Genomic DNA, 20,681 nt, shown 5'->3' with positions numbered 1-20,681 from the left:
TAAACATGAATTTTATGAAATTAGCTCAATTTGTAATACAAGTAAATTTAATTTTGATCTTTATCATCAATGTACAGAATCTTTTTTTTTATTCATTTTGGGATTTTATATTTAATTATATACAATTAAAGTATTGGAATAAAACAGAGTTTGTTTTATGATTTTTTGATAAATTAATTAATTTTTTGATTTTTTAATTTGACAACACAATTATTATTATCCAGATTAACATTTACCGTTTTTTTACGATATGTTGAAGAAATCTATTAAAAAAACATTTATCATCAAGTAATTGTGGGATTTTACATGTTAAGAGAAAATAAGCGGAACACAGATTAAAATACATTGTTTGAATGGCAATCACTCACACGATGATATACAGAGTTTACATTATGTGGATTTAATTTAGTAGAACGACTAATAGCGTCACACTGAAATACTATTTGTGTAACAAAGAGAGTAGAATTTAATAAGGATGATGATTAATATCTCTATATAAAACATGAAAACTATATAGATGTTTATAAAAAAATTAATAACAGTGATTTCCGACACAAACTTGAGATAAATTTTTTTTCTCTGCGTAGATACCCTTCCATATTATCGCATTAGCTCGCATGAACTCGCCTCTTCCTACCGAGTCCATTATCGTATGATAGCTAACGATAATTACATAGCGATCGAACAGCCAGATATTCATGGGAAAGTTACGAAAATTTTCAGTATAATTGGGAATTTGAAACCAACATGGCCTATAGACATGATTCTTCGCTTGGGTTCCTCGATATAATTAAATATCATGTTTGTGTTGGTCCGTAATTGTTATAAAATGATTAACTCTAATTTTTTACATGTACATCTATTATAGAAATATTATATTTTTAAATTATTTATCAAATGTGAGAGTTTTAAAACTCTTAACATTCCATACATACAAATTCTTTTTATTTATCTGTATAAGTTGAACGTAAAATGACGCGAGACAATTAACGTCAATTGCCAGAGGTCGCGAAAGTGTCAAGTGGTAAAAATGAATGAAATGTAAAATTTTATTTCCATTTTTTTTTTTTTTTTTTTTTTTTTCTTTAGCTTTACAGACATTAGCATCGTATTTTTTTCAAGCGTTTACCGCTCTGTAAAATTTACGTATGCCTGATATTCTATACAATATTAAAATCACGAAAAAATATGATATCAAAGTTTGTTAAATGTATCTACGTAAAGAATTTTTATTCATAAACCTGCAAGCTGTAACATTCATCTTCTATTCGAAGTAGTTTTAATCTTCTGAGTTTAACATTTGTATTGAACCAAACGTTTGCTGTTACTTTTATTTTAATGACATCATAGCAATAGTGAGTTAACGTATAGAGAATGTATAGTAATGAGAATGACATAGGACTGAATATACTGCTGTTTTGTCGCATCAGTTGTGCAATATAATTTATAACTTTATATATTTATGAGGAATAAGAAGTTTAGAAAATTTTAAAGCGCACGACTTATAATGCTCTTTTGATATTTAATAAAAATTATTATATTTATTAGTGATTTATGAAGTGAAAAATAAAATTTATCACTATCAATAATTTACAAGCTTTTACATTATTTTGATTCTATGAGTTTGAAAATATGAAAATAATTGTAATAACTATTATTACATTTTGTAGGAAATATATTTTATTTACGCTGTTATGTAAATAGTAATCTTGTTATTGGCTATGGTTGTGGAATTTATCACTTAATGAATGAATAAATTTTTATAAATTCTTAATTATCTGTACAATGATAAATTAAATTATTTTAATGTCTTGAATTGAACAATAAAAATATTTGGAGTGAAAAGATGTAAAAAATTTAGTGATAAAACTCTCTTCAGTGCTCCGTATTATGAGTCGTACAAATTTATACTGGTTTGTTGTAAGTAATCGGATTTATTCGATAAAAATCAGTGTAGAACAATGATAAAAAATAGCAGATAGATTTATGAGGATATGAAGGGAATTTAAAAGGATCAAAAAGGCGAAACGAGGATTCGAGAATTAGACTTAACACAGTAGAGGTAGGGGGGCAGGATAGAACGAGTTGGTTGGTGAGATGAGGTTTTTGTCGCTGCGGTCTTAGACAATGGACTATTAGAGCGGTTCATGGTAAGCTGCTTCTGTTTTTCTCTTTCACTCTCAGACGCGCGATGTAATGTCGATGAGTGTTTTGTAGAGGAGGATTGAGAGGGTGAGATGACTGGAGTGTCCTCTTCTTGAGCACTTGACGACTTGCGAGGAGCTCATATAGTAACTCTTTTAACAGTTTATCCCCTATTTTTTTTTTTTTTTTTTTTTTTTTCCTGAACTGTCGCCTGTCGGTCTCATGTCCGCCGGCGACTTTTTGCTATTTCTCCCACGCAATCATACGATAAATTGAAAATAAAATGAAAAGGTACTTCTACGAGACGGGTGTTTTTTGTCCTGTTCTTGTCAATGAATATAAAGATGACAGCAATCTAACATCTAACATGTTTGTTGAGAACTTTATTGAGGAAAATTGGATTTAATAAGATTTATATGAAATAAGTACTTTAATAATTTTATATATGTTGATTGTTGACGTGCAATTATGTGATCCACAATGATGCACGGCAATGATGGTATTAAAGCTCTTACGCAACGTTTATAATCATTCGACACTTTTAACTTACATTACTTGCTTATAGTATAGCTGATGATGTCATGATGTCATGATATCATGTGTACGTAAGGAGAGATCTTTCTTTATTGACTTTTCTAATTGACGCTTGGAATATTAATACTTTTTTATTAGATTAATTATTCAATTTATGTCAGATCAAGGGCAATTACTCATTTAAATTTTTCATTCTCTTTCTTTGTAAATCTATTAAAAAAAAAATTTATTTTTTATGAAATTAGATTTCAAGACAAAAAAATTAATCTTAATTTTCCAAAATTCATAGGTAATTAATTTTAAAGAGCTATAAAACTTATATATTGGAATATTGGAATCAATTTCTTAATTCATTAAAGTCGATAATGATTACTGATAAGTCAAATATTCGTTAAGAGTTTTAATACTTGATTAATACTTCCAATATATAATATATTCATAGTTATGAATTATTGATCTCAAATATTTTTATTTTATATGTTATTTCAGTTTATTCATTTTTAACTAAATGACAGTTCATTCATAAGCTGACAGTTAAGTTTCAATAGTTAGAATATCCAATAATATTATCCACTTTATTATATTTCATTTTTTATCGATAATTAACTGTAGTTTGATTGACATTTTTTATTTATATATTATTCCGTTAATTTCATCTTAATTTTATAATGAATTGTTTTATAAATAATTTTTTCATTGCATGTTAGCAAGAAAATAATTAGTATATTACGACCGTAGGCCAGAAAATTGAATTTCCTGGCGTATGGGAGTTTTTTCTCTAACCAGTTTGGAAAACCATTTGCTTTCCTGGCTTATGTTTGTGGACACTTTTGATTTAAATATTGTTATCAATAATAACGAGGAATATTAAATATCGTTTGTAATAAATCAAAGATTAGTCTAAAGCAATATATAGTTTACTTTTTTAGTATAAAAAAGTTGCATAACACTTCCTTGAGTTCTTTTCTTTGAGAAGCTGTTAAAATGCAAAGGTGTGGTTAAACGAGGTCTCCTTCGGCAGATTTGGGGACACAGACTCGTTAGTATTCTACTTGAGTATCCTCCTCCCTCATGATCTCTTACTCTCTGGTCGAGCGCCGTCTCTTACATGTAGCATGTTCTTCGCATTAATATACCACAAGTTAAGACAAAGAAAAAGAATAGCAATGTCTTCTTATTTTCTCTTTGTTCTTACTTTGGTACTCTTCTTGACTTTCTCCTTATTTCTAACCAACACCAGCCCGTCCTCAAGCTCCTAAGATCCTCAAGAAAAGTCCGCACGTCCAACGGGCCAACGTATATTTTCGTTAAGTTGACACGATACCAAGTCTCTTAAATTGGGAATTTTTTTTGGTTGCGTGTTAGACAACTTTCTTCTCGATCTTTACCAGTCGATCAATTTTTACTATTTAATCTTCTAAAGTCCAAGTGTCATCTTACGTCCAATCGAATGCTAAAAATTATGAGAAATTACATTTTTTTTTTCTTTTTTTTTCAAGCTGAGAGAAAGGAAAAACGGCTCGAGATATGACCAGTTGAGACTGGTTCTCATGGTGAGTCATCGTTGTGAGCCATTGCATATAAGAGTTATTGCTTATCGGATGAGCGAAAAATTTTTACATGCGATTCTGATTGAATATATTGTTTAATGATTGTGAAAAAAAAAAAAAAAAAAAAATTGAGAAGCTTACTTTTGATGTGTGGGGTGTCATCAAATGGTGCTTACTTTTTTTTTTCACATAATAAAACTCGTGGTATACCGTATGTGAATTTGTTATACGCAAAATTGACTTATCCTGGGCAGCTAAACATTTCTTTCACCATAATTTGGAGTATGTGTCATTTGACTCTCTTTCTCCATATATATATATTACATAACTAGAGAAAATATTTGACAAATGACGTGATCGCAAAGTTCCGTTTAACAAGCACAAACACGTATTTCTCATCATCCGTGTCTCAAGGATTTCGGACTATACGCGACGGGCAACGTTTTGTCAAAGTATGAGCACGTAGTTGCCGCGCGAAAAGGATCATGGAGTGGACTTAGCGTTCAAATCCCCGGTAAAACTTGGCTAGAATAACAAAGTTTCGTTAGCATGGAATATAGGCAGGACAACTAGTCAAGACTCCCTGTGTCCGCTTTTCAGAGATACCTTTTTTCCTTTTTGAATTAACTGGGGATAAAAGTATAAAGTCCAAGTTACAAAGAAATTATCTTTAATTCAAATATATCTCCACCAATTTCCACCCCTTTATATTTATAGATGATTTCCTCTCACAGTTGTAGTTTTAGTTTTTTTCCAGAAAGTAACAGAATTTTGCAACCTTTTTTTAACGCGATTAATTTTATAAAATAAAAATGATCACATAATCAAAATAAAATTTAGAATAAATTTTATTTAGTGTCAACTTTACATTTAGTTGTTAAATTCTACTCCTCACTATCAAAAAATATAGATTCAAAATCGTAAAAATGTGATAAAAATTCTTATAAAGTTGAATTGGATGCGTGCTTGAATTTTGTTGAACTTAAGCTCTTACATAATTGAAAAAGACATTATGCAGTACAGCATGTGTAAGTATATAAGAGCCAAAACGTTATTTTATTTTTGTCTATTGTTACTTGATTCTTCTGTCATTGTCCCCATTTCTATTTAGTTATTTAATTTTTTTTTTTTTTTATTTTATTGATTTAATGTTATTTTTCTGTGTTAATTCACACTGAATCTGCTGTTGCTTATTATTCTTCTTAGCTAAAAGTGTTACTGTTAAGATACACCTTCTGCTCTGGCATTGAAATGTAAAAAAATTCCACAAGTACTGTGAGCAGCTGAATAAAAAAATCACAGTGAAATACTGAGCTGCGATGAGATATGAATGTCTGAATAAAGTGCAACTATGTATATAAATATAAGGAGGAAGATCATTCATTCTACTATTTTTCTTTATAGCTTGCAGAATGGCTCTTCGATCTTGAATTTATATGGTGTGTTTAGGTTGGAATTGGTTCTTTATAAGTGGCACGTGAGGATATTTGATACGACGAGAGCCAAATGTTAAACGTGTAGTTACTATCATAATTTTATATTATTATCACAAAAAATTGTATTTATTAATAATTTAAGATTTTTACTATTTTAAATTAATAAGCCATATTTCTCTTCACTATGTCGATGATTTTTTTGTAATATTTAGATTTACAGCAAATTATTAAAATGGACTTTAATTCTTATTTAGTTTTATTTCTATGACAAAAGTATAACTAATTCATTCTATTTATATATTGTTTACAGGATAACGAAATAGCTTTTGACGTAGATGGTCCAACGTCAAATGATCGACTACAGCAAAATAATCATGCTAGCGAAAATCATACGGGTTTTTTAGAAAGAATAAAACGTAGTTTCTCTGATTGGTTTACATTCGGACAAACGACTACAGAAGTTTCAGGTAATATTTACAAACTTAAAAATATTATTCAATTCATATTATTCCTATGGAAATATTTTTAAAAAATCTGGAAAACGGTTGACCCTGCAGGCTATCCCTGAAACTTTCGGCTATGTACAAAAATGCACGGTAAATTATCTATTCTGAATTTTCTTAATTTTTCCTTTCATCCAAGAACCTTCTCCTGACAATAACAAACACAACAAAAAAAAAAAAATAAACTAAAAATTTCAAGCTTTGGAAAGAATATTTTAAACTCAAAAACATAATCAGTGTTTAATAACGTCGTTGAGCTTGTAGACTGCGGAAAGTTTGAGAGCTACTTTTCAGGATTAGACGATTGTTTCATTGTTTAAATTACACTATCTCACTCTAGACATAGTATGTAACTATTATATACTAAGTAATTAAACATAAGTTAAGTAGTAACCAGCGGCTATTGTTTGAATTCTACTATAAAAATTAAAAAAAAAAAAAAAAGATTAAAATTGAACTCTTACTTATGGCCTTGCATGTAAAATACTCTATCAATTGTAACACTGTTATCTCAAGCAACACAGAAAAACTGTTTGTATGTCAATGATTAAAAATAGATACATTTGACTGAATGATTTATACGTTATTTTTAGAGCTTAACACTTATCGGGTACCACTGAAATGATTATCGTTATTGCTTTATTATTCAATAAATAATAATAAAAAAAAAAAAAGTATGAAAATAAAAGTAAAACTTAATCTCTCAATTTATTATAAGAAATATAGGTCATGTTACATATTTAATAACTCTATTTAAATATTGTTATGATTAATCTATATTTTTTTTATTTTTTTACTCTAGCATCAACTGAACCACCAAAAAGTGCCACAGTTTCTCATCATCGAGAGATAAGAAACAGCGAAGAGGAAAATGATGAAGACAATGATGTTCTCAATAAAGAAGAGAAAAATAATGACGTAAATACTGTAACATAATAAATAATTATTAAAATATAACTTTGTATTACGAATATATATTGGAAAAATATTTTCAGGAAATTAATCTTGGTAAAATAGCTGCGGGTTCTCGATTGGTTGGTAATACTGATGATGAAGATCTTGTTGGATCTGGCGAGGCTGAGGGCAGTGCTACCGATGAAACCAAACCTGATCCTACTCATGAGACTGAAAGTCGACAAGCTCGTAAGCTCAATTTTTTATAATTAATTATATCAATTAACATTTTTATTAGTGTTAAAATTATAATAATTTTTTTAGGTTTCTATCGAGCTACTTTAACAGTTAACGAACCGTACAGAACAGAATATGCTGATACTAACAGTCAGGATTATATTACTTTAAGCGGAAACCTGACGCAATCGTTGAAAGTACTGTTGTCTTTGCGGATTCCAAATTTCGATCATATGGCTAATGTCGTACAAATATCGTAAGTTCAAATTTATTCATATTATTATTATTATTATTATTATTATTATTTTTTTTTTTTTAGTAAAAATGGCATTTTAAATAAGTTCATAAAATTAGCTTCAGTTATTTTAAACTATCATCTAATAAATTAATTAAATATTTTAATTTCAGACCAACGGAAGATAATTTCAATTCCCAAGTCACCATTGATATCGGTTCTACGTATCCTCATGAAAATGAAATACGGCAAATTTTAGAAGACCAATTACATTTTCATGCACTAGGAAATATTCAAATTGAACCGACAGGATTTACGTTCAGAAGTATTCAAGGTAATTTAATAATTGCTTTACATTTAAAGTTTAAATTTGATTATTTATAATTTGATTCAAATTGTCGTTTTGTCATGAATATGTTTTATTTTATGTCAACCCATAATGTTTTATTAGTTTTTCGTTGATTATTATTATTATTATTATTATTATTATTATTATTATTATTATTATTATTATTATTATTATTAATTTTTTTTTTTAATAAGACACTACACCAGAATGCGTCGCGCCGACCAGCTTGAAATGCCGAGACGGTTCTTGTATACAATTGAATTATCGTTGTGATGGTATAGCGCAGTGTCCTGATCAGTCCGATGAGTTGGATTGTCCAGTAACCGCTGCGCTTCCCTCACGTGAAGATGACTTAATTGTTTATAAGAATAATTGCCGTGGCGATGATACAGTAAGATGCAGTGATGGCAGTAGAGATATTTGTTCCGTTCAATTGTGCGATGGAGTTCCCGATTGCGATGATCATGGCGATGAGCATAATTGTGGTGGTCCTAGTATGATTTATTTATTTATTTATTTTTTTTTTTTTTTTCTTTATCTCATTTACATGTTAATCTTTATTTGAATTATTTTCTGAAATTATTGAGCTATTGTTTATGTCATTGAAACTTTATTAAAACATCACTTATCATTTTTTAATTCTATCTGACATTGATAATGTCGTAATGAGAAAAAAATAAAATTGTTTTTAAATTTAGCAAATTTCTTTTCAGGTTGCAGTGAAAATGAATTCAGTTGTGACGTTTCTCGTTGTGTTTTGGACAAAGATCGTTGTAATTTTATCCAAGATTGTGAAGATGGTAGTGATGAGCGAGGCTGCAAGTATCCAGGTGAGTCAGCTGTAGTAATTATTTTCACTGTATTGTATCGTCTGTTCAAAAAGCCAAAAGAAAATATTCTTTCAATTTCAATATCAAAAATTGGAAAAAGATCCTTAAAAAGGAGGAAATTTCTAAAAAAAAAGTCACGACTCCCGGAACTCCAGTTTGCGGTAGTAGATATTTGAATATCCCTTGATAGCCGGTAACTAAATGTTAAATTGACTGCAGCTACTGATGGAAAATTTTTTGATGTATCTATCGGGGGGTAGCTCAGTAAGTTACCGATAGCAGCACAAGCCGATAAGGAAGGAATCCTTACCAGTTTAAACTAGTTTAAAATCAAATGAAAAAATCAATGTGAAAAGTAATAAGAAGCGTTAAGCCGTTTAATTTAACTCAATGATTAATTTAATTCCGGGAAATTTTTATAGAACAGAAATTAGTTATTTATTAAAGTGTCTAGAACGAAGTAATACATTTTTTATATTTTGCAAAATAGCAGATAATATTTTTATGCTAAAATAAGGTCGCTAAAGTAGTAGCAAGCAACGCTAGCGGAACGATGAAATGAATATTCATCAGTAAAAAAGAGGTTCGTCTCCTTGACGGCGAGACTCTTGTCGCTTCCATGCGACCAACTAGAGGATCATCGTTGAAGTCAACAGCGTGGAAAATATCCGGAAATTTCGGAGCTCTATACTCTATATCCTCATTTCTCTTCTAAAATACTTTTAATACTGAGTTTCTTCTCTATTTCCGATGCTCTAAACTCCATTCAACTTTCGCGCCAGCAATTTCATTGTTCTCAGGAACCATAAGCTGCTGTTGAATTTCCGGATGGAATCAAAATCAATTCTCATTACATTTTCTCATGTCTTATGCAACTAAGCTAATGTTGCTAAGAGTTTTCCGATATTACTATTCTATATATCGTTTCAAATGTATTGAATTCCGTTCCACAAAAGATACGTGTAAATGAAGATGGTTTGTTTTTTTTTCTTTTTAACTTTCAGTGAAGAAATTGAATTAACTTTATCATTACAACTTTGAGTTATTATAAAACTGAACGTTGTTTTACGATTCATCATGAGTAATAAAAAAATAAAAAAAGCAAAAAAGAAATTAATATCAAGAATGTGTTCTTATTGTCTGAAACTGATTTCAACTATTTTTAACTCTTTGTCTTCTTGACATAATTTTTGTAACAAATTTCTACGGGACAATTATGAATTGCAGGCAAGAGGGTTGGGTTTCAGATGCACGCAAGGCACCACCACGACAAATGTCAACTTTACTGTCTTTGGTTATTAATTCCATTTATAAATATTACATATTTTTATATGACTTTAAATAAATTTATACTTATTTTTGGTTAAATTTTTTGCCAAGTGATCACTGTATAATAATTAACAATAATTGAATTTTTCTGAATAATATTTATACTTCTTCAATACAATTTTAAAATTAATAAATTGATAGATTAACGGTTGAAATGTTGCATTAAAAAAAAAAAAAAAAAAAAAAAAACAGGCAATCCTAGTGTAGAATTGTTTTAGAAATATCAGACGATCTAAGTTGAGCTTGAATTAAATATTAAATGAGTTGATAAATTAAACAATACCTTTGTATTGTGACGACAATGCTTTATATATATATATATTTTACATGCACGCTTATATTGGTGTATGAGCTTAGTGCTATTGAATTTTATTATTACACAACGCTTAAGCGTGTGATAGGTGACGGGTATGTAATGAGTCTACGGTTATTTAAGTTCTTTAACGATTATTCTGGCGACTCTGGTATATTTTAATATTTCATGAGTTTAGTTTATAGAAGTGATGTAATGATTTATATTCAACCATAAAGGAATTAAATAATAAATTCTTCTTAATTGAGAAAGTTATAACTTGATTAAATAAAAATAACAATACAATTTCATTGAGGTATTATTATTAAAATGATAAGATAAATTAAATCGCCCAATATAAACTCTTAAATATTCACTTGTTTAATTCAATTATAGTAACTTAACTGTGAATGCAGATACAGAACAGCGATGGTTTTGAAGAGTGTGCTTTGTGTCTGACTTGTTCTTGAGATTTGAGATTTGAGATGCGGTCGAGCTTAGTCAATGTGCTTCATAAAAAAATTGATAAGAAATTAAATTATTAAGGCATTTCTTTTGATTAACTCTTTTGCTTTTTTAATTATTTTTAAAATAATCTTTTCATTTGAGTTAAAATTTGTTAATGATAATTACTTAGTAAAATATTTATTTATAATTTTATGGTGATTGTTTTGGTAAATGGTATGGTTATTGATGTTTTTTGATAAAGGGAAAAATAAATCGGATTGGCTGTTGGCGGTACAAACGATTTCATCTGGAGTCGAATGAATAAGTATTAGTTTTTTATGATTCATTTTTGGTAAATTACAAATACGAAACCGTCTTTCATTTTTATATCGTAGGTGTCAGCAATTCTCGAAATTAAATTCGCCCTACTCGCATTCTATATCTCTTTCAATGCAATAAGCGACTGCTTGGTACTCTACTGGTAACTAGATTGGTAGGCGTAACCTTCTGAGAGGTTGCCACTGTAATAATTTTCATAACTCTTACACCTATAAAACACAATATCACTTGTAACGTTGTATACACTGGTGTACAGTAAACAATAAAAGTATGAAACACCGCGATGAAACTATACGTATATTACATGTATGAGTGTTCTTGTTCATGGACAGTGGAGAAGCACATATGCCATATTCATTGAATTATATATGAATACTTTTGTATTGCAATTCTATTCCTATTTTTTATTCATTTGATATATTTATTACTCTATGGTATTTTTTATAAATCATTTTTCACATTTTTAAATTTTACTAAATGAAATATTTACTATGTATACTAGCACTTGCTTACTTTACTTGTAATTAGTGGAATACCATACTTAATTATTGCATTATTCTGAAAATTTAAATATCTTAAATAAGTCTCAAAGAGAAACGATGAAGAGACATGAAGCTGGGGCAAGTTTTTTTTTACACTTTTCATCTTCGTTTTTTACTTTTTTTTTTTTTTTTTTTTTTATTTAGTCTATTATTATGAGAGATAATGAAAGAGATGATACATCCCTCATTCCTTTTTTAACTTGGAACGTACAAGTTAAAATATGCACAGTATGACTTAAATTTTATATAAAATAAGCATTTTGAAATGAAACTTTAAATTTAAAAAACTAATATTTAAACTAGCGTGGCGCAAAAAGACTATTTTCTTTCGAGTTCCCTTTGAAAATATGTTAATTTCAAAATCAGCTCAATAAACTATTTTTTATGGGTCGCTTAAGATTTTTTTTTAATTTTCATAGTAGAGTAATTCAAATTTTTTTCCTCAAAAATTAAAGAATAGAAATAAATTACTATTCCGCTTCGTAACTAATAAATATTTAGGAGGAATCTTCGAAAATTTGATAGATTTCAAACTAAAAAATGATAGAATGATATTGAAAAAAAATTTTTTTTTTTTTAATCAATAATCAATTCTTGTAAGAAATTTACTCAAGTTTTCGAAACCTACCTTATAATTAAGGTACATACATTAATAAATACTTTTTCCTTAAAAAATTTCGCATAATGTTTTAAAAGATTAAAATCCTTTAATTTTATCGAAAAAATTTCTCGAAGAATGATTTTTATTATTAATTTAGCACAGGTCGAGTGTAAAACAGCAGTGTTGAATTTTATAATTATGACTTTTCACATTACTTAATCGATCCACACATTAAAATTTAAATTAATGGATTTTATATTAAACTAAAATGAGTTCCAACTGTTTTTTTTTTTTTTTTTTTTTTTAGATTTTTAACCAATAACCAAAAAATTTAGGAATTTTTTTCGATCCTTTGATTTTTTCCACTAGTATATTATTTGTAATAAAAATATTTTTATGCTCTTGAATTTTTTTCATAATTTTATCCATGTAAATTTTTATTATTCAAAACTAACATAAATGATCGCAGAAATAAAACTTTGGAAGAGTTGATATTTCGCACACTTGATAAGATTAATGTGATTCATAATTATCTGGCACATTCAAACTACATTCTTTGAAAAAAAATATTATCATATTCACGTGTTGTGAATTTGATATAAAAAAAAAAAAAAAAAAAAAAAACTTGTATCCTTTTTAAAAAATAGAACTATACTCAGATTTTGCGGACTTTTTAAGAACCTACAGACATTTTTTTTTTTTTTTTTTTTTTTTTTTTTTTTTTTTTTTTTATATTATACGTTAATGAATCTTCTTGAATTTTTTATGCATGAAAATCGTGAACGTGTCATGTGATAATTTGTTTTAAAGATTCGGTGTGTTAAAGTGCATATCGATTGTTCCAAAAATATAAATCCATTTAAAATAAAAAATGACATCTAGAATATTTTATATTAATTTAGAGTTTTGAAAAGTTAAAATGTAAGAAAAATGCGTGCGCATCATCTAAGCGGCAACTCCAAAAAGTAAGTATGAAAAATATTGGTAAAATAACGTCGAAATAATGTGCATTATATAGTGCGACGAAAGCTAGGACGTAACATAGTTCGCTTGAGCACTTTACGCTCAGTCAAATTTAATAAAACAGACTTTTTGTTAACTAATCGTATCGTGTTCCGAGTTGCGACTATTTCGGTTATTATAAGAGAATATTAAAATATAACATAACATAAAATGTGCGTGGCTGAACACACTACTCTGAAATTTATTGAGTAGACTTATTTCGAGCGTTCTTTGATTTTTGGACGTATAGAAAAATAAAAATAAATAAAAATAATGTCAAACATAAGTAAGAATTAATTTGGTAGCTTATCGACAAAACAGCGCGTCTTTTAATACAGACCAGTATTCTTTATCCTCTTGTTTTATAGTTTTGTAACTTTTTTATCGCAGCACCGTATACCCTAAATACAAAAACTAATAAAAATTTAACTGCGTGGGATAAACATATAAATAACATTTTTAAGCTATAGATAATTACCACATAAGTAAAGAAACAGATGCATTTAATTTTATTTTAAATAACTATAGAAAATATTAAAAGTAACCGAGTGCCTCCCACGCTATTCCTTTGGTGTACCAGAGGTGGGGTATTAGTCGAGCGAAGAGCTTCCTAGTTGGTTCAACGCTTGGTAGGTTGTTAGGATATTCACCACGCGACTACCGCCAGTTTACGTCAAGTTCGCTCGACGAGACAGTTACCCTTTAGTAAATCTATATTCAATCCTGCTAACAAAGCAAAAAAATTTTTAACTTTTAAATTAAATAAACAGATAAATTTATTTTTCAATTGGTTATGGTTAATTGCAATCAGAGAGTCGTCAAAAAGTATTACACTTGGGTTTTTATTATTTAGGCAAGTTAATGCACTCTTTGTAAATTTTTTTAAATGATGTTTTTTTTTTTTTTTTTTTTTTTTTTTCCTATAGAAATTAATAAATATTTCGTAGTTAATGTTTGTTAGATTTAAAATCAACGAAATTTAGCGAGTCATGACATTTTGAATTTTCCCGCGTGTCTTTTATTTAAATGAAAGTTTTGTCGAGTTGTGCATAAGAAATGGCGAAAACCTGTTGCCATTGCAATTGTTACCCATGATTAAATTCTGTATTATATTTACAACACAATTATTTGATTTTAATAGAAACGTTAATTAAAAAATAATTAAATTTTACCCCGGAAAAATATACATACATACGCTGCAAATTGCTTACTATTGTTTCTGATTAAAATTACGGCAAGTTAAAAATTATTTTTCTAGAAATTTCATTTGCTCGTTCTCTTATTCAATTCGGTTAATCCTTAAAAAAAAAAAAAAAAAAAAAAATAACACCAAGAGTAAAGAGAATTCTTCGTTGAGATTAAATACAAAAAGTGTCAACTCAGAAGCGTGCACTAACTCGACATTATCGCGGATTGCTAACAATATCCCCGTGTGAATATTATATATAATTTACTCAGGGAGCATATCAAAGTTTTTTTTTTTTTTTTTTTTTTTTTTTCGTTGTATGGTGAGAATAAAATTTCGATGCTGAGTTTATTTATTTATTTTTTTTAACAGTAACTTGACCATATAGCATCTTCTTAAGTATTATACGTAAAAAGTCATACGTAAACATTATGAATGGAAAGTGAACCGTAAAATTATTCAAGATGTGCCAAAGAATACTGTTTTTTCTGATTCTATCATGTCTTTTGGTGATATTTACTCATGCCCACAGACATTACGGTGAACAACGTTATAGAGGTAACAATAATAACATTAATATTTTTTTAATTCATTTTTTATGCGTGCAAAAGCTAAATTGTTGGGTCTAAGCGAAAGAATTTTTTTTCATCATCAAATTTATTTAAAAAAAAAAAATATAATTCTTGTAATGGATTTGCTAACAACCATTTTAATTTTTATGAATTATTTTTTTATATATTCGCAAAACATAGATTTTAAAGTTGATGAAATTTTTTTATTCACGAATCACATGAGATGAAATTTCGAGTGGAATTTTTTGAAATTAAATAGGTGTCAGCATTTATTGTTAAGAGCTTTTTTTTTTTATTTATCGACAAAATGTTCAAAATAATTTTAATATGAGAACTTAACGTTATGTGTTTTTTTATTGATGCATGAATTCCCATAATTGTTGATTATTTTATAATGCATCCGTGATATTATCGCATAGTTATGGATTAATAAGACAACCGTCATGAAAAAAATGTGATCACGCAATCTTTTATACATTCCGTGAATAATGCAAATATTGAATTTTTTTGAAATAAATTCAAAAATATTCCAACTTCATAAAATTATGAAATTATGTTAAAATTTCTAGGAATCTACCGGTCTGAATCGGTTTAAATCAAAGGGGAAAGGGAAGGGGAAGGGAAGTCAAATTTGGCAAAAATGTTTTATAAGAAAGATTAGTAAATTCAGTGAAACAATAAAATATAAAAAATTGAGTGTTCAATCAGCATAAAATGAAATGTATGAAAAGCGGTTAAAAAAAAGTTTAAGTAGAGTAAATTATAAATTGAATCGTATGTTTAGTATCGTTTAAGGCTACTTAGTTATGTGTCCGCATTATTTATAAATACATTTATGGTTCGGCACTAAAAGCTCAGAACTTCCTTTCAGGAATGTACGGGAAAGTGCCTAATGGTCTTTAAACTCAGAAATTCCATAAACGAACGAACGTTTAATGATGCGTCGTCGCTTTTATATGTAAACTACAATGACATTGGAGTATTAATGTTATGTTACTATTGAAGTATGATACGGTGAATCATTTTTAATATGTATATACATCTTAAAAATTAATTAATAAGCTTTATGGTTAAAATAAAATTCATACTTGTCTCAGAAACACGTTGAAATAATAAGAATAAGAAAATTAATTTCCCAAGTTCAAACTTTAGCTCCGTTTTTTAACTTGAAGATTTCTTCTTCAGCGGGAAATTTTTGTTTAAAGTCCAAGCAAAGAATAAATGTACTCTGTATCTGTTATATTCCACGACCTATGCATATTACATCGGGCGCGAACGAGTCTAGCATAATCGATTTTATCTGTCAACGTGCATAAGACCACATAGAAATAAATAAAAAAAAAGTTACTACATCTCGCAACAGAATATCCATTGAGATTGGGGTGATGACCAATCTTACCGTTCTATTATTATTTTTTTTTTTTTTTTTTTTTTCGGCTTTTTTGTAATTTTTCTTTTTTTCCGCAGACTTTGTTCTGATTTGTCTATAATGATCGTTAATATTTTAAAAAATAGTAATCGAATTATCGCAAAAATTTCTATGCGTGTTTAATTAATGATTTAAGCACTATTTTTTTGTTGCATTCATGTAGTTAGAAAGTTATAATTTAGCTGCATTACTTTCAAAAGGTCAGTGCAAATTATTCATGATTTGCACTTCTTGAAATTCTATGCAATAAGAATCCATTAAAATCCATAGGAATTTAGTTAAAAACATCATAGGAAGAAAAATAATAAATTTTATGTTAGTTGAATTGGAATATTTCTCAATTATAGCAGATTGTAAAAATTAGTAAATCAAAAGTATACTATTTTATTTAATAAAAATTACAATAGTAAAATAGTAAAAATACTTTTATCTTTCCTTCAATGTAGATTCTTAGGTGTTAGATTCCTCTATTAACGGTTTTTGCATTATTGTTAGCTTTATAATTTATCAGAATAACTGGAATAGTTCACGGAGTATTTTGTTAATATAATTACGTAATTGCCGTAACTAATTAGTTATCGGGAGTTTACACAAGATTACCGGCAATTTTTTATCCAGTATTTATCGTTCCATAAATGTTTTTCAATGAATACTGTGTTTTATTTTATGTATATTGGAATGACAACTTCTTGACATTTAAGTGAGCTTTGAGAAAAAAAAAATTCTTGATTTAAAAAAAATCAGATGACACTTTTCGTATATTAAACAAACCCAGGGAATTATTTAACACCATCTCAATTATCTCAACACTTTTAAAAATGTATTACTAACTATAAACGTCGTCAATCGTGAATCCAAGGGTTTGGTTTTTTACTTTATCTAAGAATGAAAAGAAATCTTATTATTAATTTTGAAAAATTATCAAAAATACTTGAAACAAATAATATATGTTGCAAATTACAACTATCGGATGGTATCATACAGTAAAAAGAATAAATAACGTTTAAAAAGTTGTATTGAAACTGGAACTTTTTTTCTTGCCATTTGATATATATGTGTAAATCTTTTTATTTTATTTTTCTGGACGTACTTCGTCATATTTGGTTCGTACTTCCGTGCTAAGGTGCTCGCGAAATCTCTGTCCCATCAATAAATCGGTAACCGGATACGCTATAAAGATTATTGACGATCTCTACCGTGCTCACGAATTTATATGTATGTATATATATATTAGGGTGCTTTTTTTTTTTTTTTCGGTCTCATCGTGAAATTTTATTGCAAGTGCCCAAAAAAAAAAAAAAAAGTTCTTTGAAAGTTTGGACCTTTAATATTAATATTAAGTCCTGGACCAAGGCGTGTAAAGATTCCCCATTTAAAAAATACAGATTTGTTTAAAATTAATTAACCCATTGGTACAGAGCAGCTGAAACAAAAGTATTGTAGAAAAACTCAGCCTGATAACTCTATAATTAAGATAGTAGCAAAAGATTTTTCTGTGACAGTATTATATCAAGGAAACATCTATTGTGGTAAAGCGGGTGCCTCGCGGAAAGTATATTTACTCCGAAAGCTTGAAAATCTAATAAATTTCCTTCGTAGGCGGGCAAATATTGCTTCGCTCTGATATTGTCAGTCATGTGACATTTTACACAATAAATCAAGTTTTTCTACATGAAAATAAAATTGAAAGTAAAAAAAAAAAATTTTTAATAAACAGTTATTGTTTATTTAAAAAAATTTTTTTTTTTTATTAAATGCATTATAATTAGTAATTTTTTTTGTATCAAAGGGATTTTTTTTTTTACAATAAAAAAATTATATTTTTCCTATTTAATTCTTCTAATTAAAAAAAAAAAAAAAACAAAAAAAATGGTTCCTTATTAAATTTTCAATCGACAAATTGTCTAAAATGTATGGACATAGTTACTCTGACAAGGTCTAACTCATCTAAATTAATATACTGCGGTCACTACAAATAATATTAAATTTACGTTCAGATAATTTGAAATACTACATCAAAATGACCTTGATGTATAACCCTTTGCGTATACACTTCTGTCAGTAAGCGTATATAGGGTGAGCTTTATACCCTAAGTATCTTTAAAACTCATACAATATAACAAGAATGAAATTATTTAACAGTTTCATTTCAAATTTTTTTATCAATCTCATTTAACATTTTTTTTTTTAATTAAAATATTAATTATTCTATTTTCGATTAACTTTAAAAGAAAAAATCAAATGCATGCGGACTTAAAGAGATAGAATAAACCTATAAACTAAGCGGCAGTTTGTTTTTATCGTATTCTAATCTGCATTAATCATCGTCGAATAATTGTTAACTTATCAAAGACTGTTAATCACATTATAAAAGTATTTTAACAGTTTGCATACTAACCTTGGCACGTTTCGATAACGAGATGTACATACATCTTATATTGAGATTAATTTTGTACACGATATAATACTGTGGTAAGTTTACGAATAGATTGAGCGGTGAATGTAGTTACTCAGTCATGTAGATGGAATTCTCTTTAAATGATGCAATTCAATCTGATAAGTTTTTAAAGATACTTTTTTTGCGATAGAATTTTTAAATAAAATGAAATCATTATTTGTATTAATTATTCAGTGTTTGTATAAATATTCAAGAAAAGGTTGTAATTGATAAATTGATAAATTAAATTATTCATTTTTGGGATTGTCATTAAGAATGTCTAAGAATTGTTACTCCTTTGATTAGTCATCGTCATCATAAAGTTATGCGAATAATAAATAAGAGTGAACTCATAATAATTGAATTCGCTAAGACAAAACTTTTGATGACACAATTGATGATGTGATGAAGCTAACACTGATATAACATCGTGTACATCACATCGTTTAAATTGTATGGCGCCGACAACTAAACCGATCCAAGTAAAGCATATACTAGTGCTCATGATTTTACATGACCTTCTCTATAAGTGAAATTTATGTTTGTTGATTTACATACTTTCTAAGTGATATATATATATATATATATATATATATATATATATATATATATATGACTTTTGTTGATTAAATCACTGAGTAGAGGAGTGTAGTATAATAAATTCTTATACTGGTAGTTTTAAAAATTTTTATTGTTATGATAGACCAGACTTAATGTAATCGCTATAAATTCTGTAGTCATTTATTCCTTGTCAGAAATACACATATCAGTCATATTGTGTAAATATTGACGGGTATTATTATATAGCTCGTATTCCGAATGGAAAGATAAGCCAGGAGGTGTTTCCCCGAGGTCTCGTAAATAATTCGATAGTTACTCGAAAACGATTGCTAACGATAAACAAATTAACTGGAACGTTGACTTGTATTCAATGGTTTACTAGTATTTATCATCATCATCATCATCATCATCATCATTATATATATATATATATATATATATATATATATATATATATATATATATATATATATAGTTATAGACGGCAGTACATACGGATATGACTCTTTGATGTGTATAATAAACTTGTATGAGGTCGTTGTCTTTTCTGAGACTCACTGTCTACATATTTATTATGTGCCGGTTTGTAATTTGAGATAACTTATGATAAACATACCCGGCGCACGCTTATCTTACGTTTTGTCTTCATGAAATTCCTTCGATGTAGTACTGAGCTTTAAAGCTTCGTAAGCTTCACTACTTTTACTCGCGTTTCATTAATAATGTGCGTAACAGATTTTATTTTATTTTCTTTCATTCTAATACTTGAATAAGATTCAAATCATTTATTAGGGATTGAATTAATGGTCTAGTCGATAAAAATGGTAATATAAATCAAGCTAAAAGTTAAATAAACATAGTTGCATGTATGCGTATATTATTATCGTCACGGAAATACTTGAATTTTTTATAATAAATTAAAACCGTAAAATCGATGTTAATTTTTGTATAAAATAATTATCACAACCATTTATGTGACAATAATATTAACCATACGAAATTTAACCACACGGAATATCTATTGACCTTATAATATTTTCATTGAGAAATTTATGTAATTTTTTTTTTTTTTTTTTTTTTTTCATAGATTGATTTTTTGAGTAGTAAAAAAAAAGTATTATTTTTTTCTTTAAAAAAATAACAAGTATTGAATATTATTTATTGTTATCTTTGATTCATATCGTAATTACCGAGATATAATGGACAAAAATTTATACAGAATAATATTGCG

The 20,681-nt window shown here is 27.8% G+C and overlaps 1 protein-coding gene across 20 annotated transcripts in view; it reads left to right on the top strand.

Annotated features, from left to right (window-relative positions):
* Positions 1–20,681, top strand: part of Trol (terribly reduced optic lobes) — a 65,956-nt gene that overhangs the window by 9,470 nt on the left and 35,805 nt on the right. For 18 of the 20 annotated variants that reach the window (XM_074254178.1, XM_074254162.1, XM_074254161.1 and 15 more), the window contains exons 2-8: positions 5,976–6,132; positions 6,971–7,086; positions 7,164–7,311; positions 7,387–7,555; positions 7,708–7,868; positions 8,078–8,377; positions 8,597–8,713. In XM_074254178.1, coding sequence (XP_074110279.1) covers positions 5,976–6,132; positions 6,971–7,086; positions 7,164–7,311; positions 7,387–7,555; positions 7,708–7,868; positions 8,078–8,377; positions 8,597–8,713 — 1,168 coding nt within the window. Of the gene's footprint in view, positions 1–5,975; positions 6,133–6,970; positions 7,087–7,163; positions 7,312–7,386; positions 7,556–7,707; positions 7,869–8,077; positions 8,378–8,596; positions 8,714–13,909; positions 14,119–14,823; positions 15,010–20,681 lie in introns of those variants that run through there. The other 2 variants (XM_074254163.1, XM_074254165.1) reach the window with 2 other exon arrangements.

Source organism: Cotesia typhae, unplaced genomic scaffold, assembly GCF_013202065.1.
Source record: "Cotesia typhae breed Kobodo isofemale line unplaced genomic scaffold, CoteBio_Ctyphae scaffold_13, whole genome shotgun sequence".
Classification (NCBI taxonomy): Eukaryota; Metazoa; Arthropoda; class Insecta; order Hymenoptera; family Braconidae; genus Cotesia; species Cotesia typhae.
Note: the sequence above shows the minus strand (reverse complement) of the source record. Positions and strands in the feature narration are given on the sequence as shown.